This window comes from Primulina eburnea, chromosome 13, assembly GCF_022965805.1.
Source record: "Primulina eburnea isolate SZY01 chromosome 13, ASM2296580v1, whole genome shotgun sequence".
Lineage (NCBI taxonomy): Eukaryota > Viridiplantae > Streptophyta > Magnoliopsida > Lamiales > Gesneriaceae > Primulina > Primulina eburnea.
The window spans coordinates 26,596,964-26,604,134 of NC_133113.1; the positions used below are offsets into that span (position 1 = coordinate 26,596,964).

At 33.8% G+C, this 7,171-nt stretch overlaps 1 protein-coding gene across 1 annotated transcript; it reads right to left on the reverse strand.

Moving 5' to 3' along the window:
- Positions 1-4,266: 4,266 nt before the first annotated feature.
- On the reverse strand, positions 4,267-6,312 carry LOC140810622 (vesicle-associated membrane protein 721-like). Its single transcript, XM_073168470.1, has 5 exons — positions 5,966-6,312; positions 5,071-5,212; positions 4,852-4,972; positions 4,657-4,719; positions 4,267-4,581 (listed from the first exon to the last, which is right to left on the reverse strand). Exons 1-5 carry the CDS (start codon positions 6,153-6,155, stop codon positions 4,435-4,437), a joined length of 663 nt encoding a protein of 220 aa, XP_073024571.1. The 5' UTR covers positions 6,156-6,312; the 3' UTR covers positions 4,267-4,434.
- Positions 6,313-7,171: the final 859 nt, after the last annotated feature.

Consider the following 7,171-nt stretch of genomic DNA (forward strand, 5'->3'; position numbering starts at 1 on the left):
GTTTCTTTAAAAGTCGGTGGTTCATCTCCCCCTTCAATCTAAGCAGCTGTTGTCACATCAAACTGCAATCTATCATCAGTCATTGGTATTTTCAAGTCTCCTTTAGTTATTGTCCGAGTATGATACATTTGTTCAGTGAACTCATCATATAAGCATTCATCACGGATGATTGCACATCTTCATATCCCTGTCTATGAAGTGTGATACATAACATCGTAGATTCTAGTCTCGAGCTCGAATGACATTTATTCTTATTTTAGGCGGCTAATCAACTACGAATATAGTTAGAATATAAATTAACTTTTAAATACGTGTCATGATCGTCATCATATTTACGACTTCATATATCATACTATATTCAAGATATTTATCTATGTAACTTGTATTTGTATACAGATCAAGTAAATATAATTATGTATAAAACGTAAAATACTATTAAAACAAAGTAACATAAGAGTCAATAAAATTCAAGCCACAAATTGGCTTATTAGGAACCTACTCTAACAGATGTCACTGTTGTGACGACTATAAATAACTCATTATTATGATATGTGATTTGATTTTCGAGCTACTAAACACTTCCAGGGTGACTGGCAATTTTAGGACCCTTCCACACCAATTAGACATTTGTACTCTCAAAACTGCTTTTACCAGTTTTGGTATTTCTCTCCATAGTCAACCAATGGAATACACTAATAAACTCCTTCATAAGTAAATGGTGTTGATCATATCAAACTCCAGTAGTCAAATTCCGCTCTTTAAATTTGACTATCTTAATACTAACAAATAAATCAATATCTGGACTTATCCGTGGGTTCACAATTCATTGCGATTTAGGATAACATTTATCGTTCATCCTGACTTAACTTAATTAGCCCGTTTTATGGATCAACTCATTGATAATAAAAATGTCAAACTCGGTTCTTATCGCATGCATCAAATCATGGTAAGAGCTTCTAGTAGAATTGCCTCATTATTTCCTAGATATCACTGATAATGCCTGCAACAACCAGTAGATTATGGTTAACGTACAATACAGCCTTTCATCTCATATATCTTGATCGGATCTACAACTATTGGTATATCGAAGATTGTACATGAGTTTGATAACGATGTGATGTATCTTTGAGTGATCATAGTGGCGTTGCATATACAACTAGAAACCACTTTACCTTAAAATACATCTCATACTCTATCCTGAGATTTCATGCACTATTAACTCATCAGATAACATAGGATATCTATACACGTAGACGAGCGGTGAATCCCCAACATTGTATTGGACGTGTGTTGCCACTACACTCAATCTCGCCACTTTATGGATGATGGATCCATTAAACAAGTCAAAGTATAGCACTAGCAGATAGAACCTCGGTGTTGTCTCGAGTCGTATGGAATAATGGTGTACAACCATAACCGTCTCGATAAACGACAAATACTTGGAAAGTTCGAGGGTGAACTCATCATATGAGCACTCATCTGTATGTTTGAACATTTCTATGTCCCTACCGATGAAGCGTAGTTCACAACATCACAGATGATATTCTCGATCTCGAGCGATATTTAACATTCTTTTAGAAGGCTAAATCGAGTATGATCGTTTTTAGAATAAGCCGTAACTAAGATATGTATTTCATGATCATCATCATACGTGCAATCTCATATTTATTAAATTGTAGTATTTTTAAAATTTTTATATATGCAACTTGTATAAGTATACGAATAAAGCAAATGTCAAAATTAATAAATTATAAAATATTATTAAAATAAAAGAAATAGGAGCCCATGACGGCGATCCAGCGGAAGAGGAGCGGTGAGAGGCTAGGACAGAAAGAGCTCCTTAACAAACGATTGCAGAAGACTAAGCTGTTTTAGGGAAGCTAGGTTAGAGATTTGGGTAGGCAATATTATTAAATATAATAAAAAAAACTATTACTTATTTAATATATATTAGAGCAGATTAACTTAAACTCGTTAATTGTTTCGGACCCATATCTAGACTCATTGATCGGGTCTAGACCCGTCCCGCACTTTTGACCGGGTTTAAATTCTCTCAGAACGGAGATTTAATGCAAGCTAGGCTTAAACTCGACTCATCATCATCCTTGTACTTAAGGTATTATTTCCCCTTCAGTTGCTCATTATTTGGCTTTTGATGATAAGGTGGAAATGTGACAAGCTTCTCCTTCCCGAGCAAATGGAAAATCTCCTTTATTTTGGCCATACCAAAAATGAACTTGTTGCTAACTTGGATAGGTTTGTTTGTAATATGGAATGGAAATATCTCTTTCCTGATTGAACCAGTGGTGTCTTTTCAAAAATGAACTTGTTGCTAACTTGGATAGGTTTTTATTTTTAAATCAATTATAAAAATAACCGATTTATGATGTAGAATAATGTATTTAGATGTTTTGTAAAATGTGTGAATATTTATAAATGAATATTTAATTTTTTTAATTAAAATAGCAGTTAATTAGCCGTTAACATAATTTTCAAATGTTTAAAATAAAACTCATCGTTAGTATTTAAATATTTTTAAAAATAAATAATCTTTATTTAATTATTAAAATACATTACTAAATTAAATAATATACATATATATAAAATATTAATATATGTAATTAACGAGGTGGACCGTCCACCTTTCACTCTCTTTTAAAAAAATAATAATAATAAAAAGAGTAATATGGGCGTTCCAATGTGGGCTTTTTTTAAAAAATATTATAAATTTAAAAAATTTTATAAAAATATTGCAAATTGAGGTCGTTTATAAAACTAGTACAATCCGTATTTCACTGCACCGGATTCTAACAGCGACGGTTTTATACCCGTCGCCAATAGCGACGGTTTATAAATCCGTCGCTTTTGCGACGGTTAATAACCGTCGCTCTTAGAATCCGGTGCCCTTTCCTTATTATTTTTTTTATTTTTTTTAAATAAATCTGAATCCAGTGCAGTGAAATTTTTTTTTTTTTAAATAAGTCTGAATCCGGTGCAGTGAAATGCGGATTGTGCTAGTTTTATAAACACTTTCATTTTACAACATTTTTATAATCTTTTATTTAATTTATAATATTTTTTAAAAAAGCCGACAAAATATTGCATGATATTACTGTAAATAATAATATTGACGGCGTGCGATTAATGTACTCCGTTACCGTATTTCACTGCATTAAAAGCACGCTGCGGATAGTAATATCAGCAAAATGCATTTATGTGCTGTTAATAACATATGCAATTTTCGCAGCGCACAATAAAGACACGCCGCTATTTGCGACGGTTAATAACCGTCGCTCTTAGGATCCGGTGCAGTCTAGCACAGATTCTCCGCGCCCCCTTTCCTTATTATTATTTTTTATTTTTTTAAATAAATCTGAATCCGGTGCAGTGAAATTTTATTTTTTTTTAAATAAGTCTGAATCCGATGCAGTGAAATGCGGATTGTGCTAGTTTTATAAACACTTTCATTTTACAACATTTTTATAATGTTTTATTTAATTTATAATATTTTTTAAAAAAGCCGACAAAATATTACATGATATTACTGTAAATAATAATATTGACGACGTACGATTAATGTACTCCGTTACCGTATTTCACTGCTTTAAAAGCACGCTGCGGATAGTAATATCAGCAAAATATATTTATGTGCTGTTAATAGCATATGCAATTTTCGCAGCGCATAATAAAGACACGCCGTTAATAGTATTATTAACAGTGTGCATGTTTATATGCGCTGTTGTTAATAGTAAAAGATTTTTAAAAAAAATTGTGTATAGACATTAACGGCGTACATTAATCGCACGCCGTCAATATTATTATTTACAGTAATATCATACAATATTTTGTTGGCTTTTTTTAAAAAATATTATAAATTAAATAAAACATTACAAAAATGTTGTAAAATAAAAGTGTTTATAAAACTAGTACAATCCGCATTTCACTGCACCGGATTTAGACTTATTTAAAAAAAAAATCACTGCACCGGATTCAGACTTATTTAAAAAAATAATAATAATAAAAAGATAAGGGGGCACGGAGAATCCGTGCTAGACTGCACCGGATTATAACAGCAACGGTTTATAACAGTCGCATATAACAACGGATTAATAAACCGTCGCTATTGGCGACGGGTGTTAAACCGTCGCTGTTAGATTCCGGTGCAGTGAAATACGGATTGTACTAGTTTTATAAACGTTCTCAATTTGCAATATTTTTATAAAGATTTTTTAAATTTATAATATTTTTAAAAAAAAGCCTCCAATGTGTGGCACAAGTGGGTGGGTTGGTAACCCACGTACATTAGTATTAACACCACATTGGTGTTCAAGGTGTAGATGCCCTAAGGGCAAAACAGGTCACCAAATTTTTTTGTAGGAAACAAGCTAAGAGGCAACACCATCGGCCATGCATGACCAGCTTATGAAACACATACTAATGACATTTGAATCCACCGCAAACCGATAAAACTATTATGAGGATCAAGGCAATGATAATTCCAAGAACAATCAGCTTTATCTTCATATTCTGCAGCCACATCTTTCTCCTCATCTGGGTTCCTTGGGATCTAAAGTCTTGTGCCTGTCACACAGATCAGAAAACTATTTTCCACACCTGAGAGTGATGATATTAATGGCAGATGGCAATTTCAAATACCTGAGAGCGAAGATTCTCAGTTTTATCAACCAGAAGCTCGATTTTCTCTCCACGGTCAAGAACCTGCAGACATGGAAAGCTTCAAGTTAAGTCACACAATTACTCAAGACCTGGAATAATCTCCGATTATCTGATAATGAATTAAAACTTTTCTGGAAAAAAACATAATATTCAGATATGTTGAAAATGATTCACCTTTTCAATGTTCTCCATCATCACCCCTTTGACCTCTGAAACCTGAGCTTTCACTTTTGCCAGCTTGCTGATCTCCTCTGGATGATCCACACAGTACTGCATTTGCTCCTTCATTTTGGGCCTACGTTGTGAACATTGAATTAAAAAAAATACTGATTGACAAAAGAATGAATCTAATGAAATAAAGACAAAGTAAAGTGGTAAGCAAAAAAATAATACCCAAAATCTCTGTTCAGGCTGTTGGCCACAGCTGTAGCAGCCTTCCCTCCACTATATTTCTTGGTAAAATCCTCCCTTAATCTCTCTAAAAATGCAATAGGAATCTGTCTCCCAATGGATTCAACAGCCACAACACAATATGCTGTTATTCAAAACCACAAACTGTTAGTTCAACAAAACAAAGTAAAGATAAACAAGAAAAGTAAAGAGCACGCACAAACAAGCTAGGCTGCATACACCATGAACATATTGAACCGCACAAATGAATGAGAATTCCTGATAAAAGTAAAAGATACCAAACAACCTTGGATAAATTGATTCTATTAAAACTTAAATCAAACTAATTAAAAGTTTCCACCATTGCACCGGAAGCATCCATTAAGTTGGTGCTAACTGCAAACTAGTGCGAAAGATCTTCTCGATTATATCACACATACAGTCAGATTTATAGTCCCCCGAAAGCAAAAAACTCAAAATCAAAAAGGAAAAAGCATGTATTACTGCTTAATTAGCTAAAAAATTATAACATGGAGGAGTCCATTAGCATGAGCTCATGCAACCTGTTTGCCTAAACTAAGTACGTCAATAGACTCAATTTTTTTAAAACAAAAAAAAAACATCCACTGAATCTAAATTACAAATTTTAAACATTAAAAAGTCAAATTTAAAAGCATCGATGTAAGAAACTAATTAGAAAATATCTCAATATTAAATTCCACAAAGATTTGAGCTCCTAAATACTAACTCACAGTGAATACACAACCGAATATTAGAAAACCACCCTTAATCATGAACACTCCTAATACCCAAGCAAAGAGAGAACTAAAAACCAAAAAATAACATTCGAAAACAACACAAATAAAAGAACAAACAGATCAGATACGCGGAAGCTTACTGAATCCATCCTCAACGAGATAATTGAAGGTGTGACCATCGCAGTTGTAGGTGAACTTATTGTTAGTAGAAGGAAGTTTCTGAAGGCACTGCGCCGCTATACCGGTGAAATTCCCCGTGTACTCGGTGTACTCCGCCAGGATCACCGTTCCACGCGCTACGAAGCTGTAGATCAACGACTGCTGCCCCATTTCTCTCCGCGCTAAACCCTAGGCCCTACAATCTTTGTCTTGGTATAATTTCGTGTTTGAAACGTAGACGAGAAAATTGTAGAGAGAGAAGATACTCAAAGTAGGTTTGCTTGTTCAAGGAGTCGAGTCTAGAAAGAGAGAGGAATCCGAGAGAATGCGAAGAAAGCGTCACTGTTCCGCATTTCAAATCAAATATATAAGAGAGTAAGTCTCATGTGAGACCGTCTCACGGATCATAATCTGTGAGACGGGTCAACCCTACTCATATTCACAATAAAAAGTAATACTCTTAGCATAAAAAGTAATACTTTTTCATGGCTGACCCAAATAAAAGATCCGTCTCACAAATACGACCCGTGAGACCGTCTCACACAAGTGTTTACCTATATAAAAATAGATAAAAACTTGTGAAGGATGGTTTCATATGTCATATTTGTGTGTGACGGATTTTTTATTTGAGTTATCTATTAACAAGTATTACTTTTTATGCTAAGGCTGCGTTTGGTTTGAAGGATAAAATAAACTAATGATTAATAAGTAAATGATAAAGAAAATGATTGTTGTAAGAATGTAATATATGGTGTTATGTTTGGTATGATTTTTAAGTGTAGGATAATTTTGAATTTTTTGATGAAAGGACAAAATTGTCCTTTCTTCTTTTTTTCTTCTTCCACGACGGCGGCGACGGCGGAGGTCCGACGGCGGCCGGTGGCCGGCGGCGGGAAGTGGCGGGAAGTGGTGGTGAGTTTGGATATAGGAGAAGGGTAAAATTGGAAAATAGGAAGGATTAAGAGTTGGATAAATAATCCTAGAGGGTGAGGAGGTATTATTTTAACCTACTTAGGGTGTGTTTGGTTGAGTGGATTAACTAAGGATAGATTAATAGTCCAATATTTATCGTTAAAATTTTAAGTTGTTTTAATAATCATTTTGACCTGGTTTAAGATCCAATTTTATGGATAATTATTTGATTAATAAAATTGGATCTTAAACCGGGTCAAAATGATTATTAAAAC

Excerpts from the sequence above, each read along its gene's own strand:
- LOC140810622 (XM_073168470.1), bottom strand. The coding sequence starts at position 6,155 with ATGGGGCAGCAGTCGTTGATCTACAGCTTCGTAGCGCGTGGAACGGTG. Across the intron at positions 4,973-5,070 it reads AGCCTGAACAGAGATTTTGG|GCCCAAAATGAAGGAGCAAA; the intron begins GTATTATTTTTT and ends TTCACAACGTAG. Across the intron at positions 4,720-4,851 it reads TGATGGAGAACATTGAAAAG|GTTCTTGACCGTGGAGAGAA; the intron begins GTGAATCATTTT and ends CCATGTCTGCAG.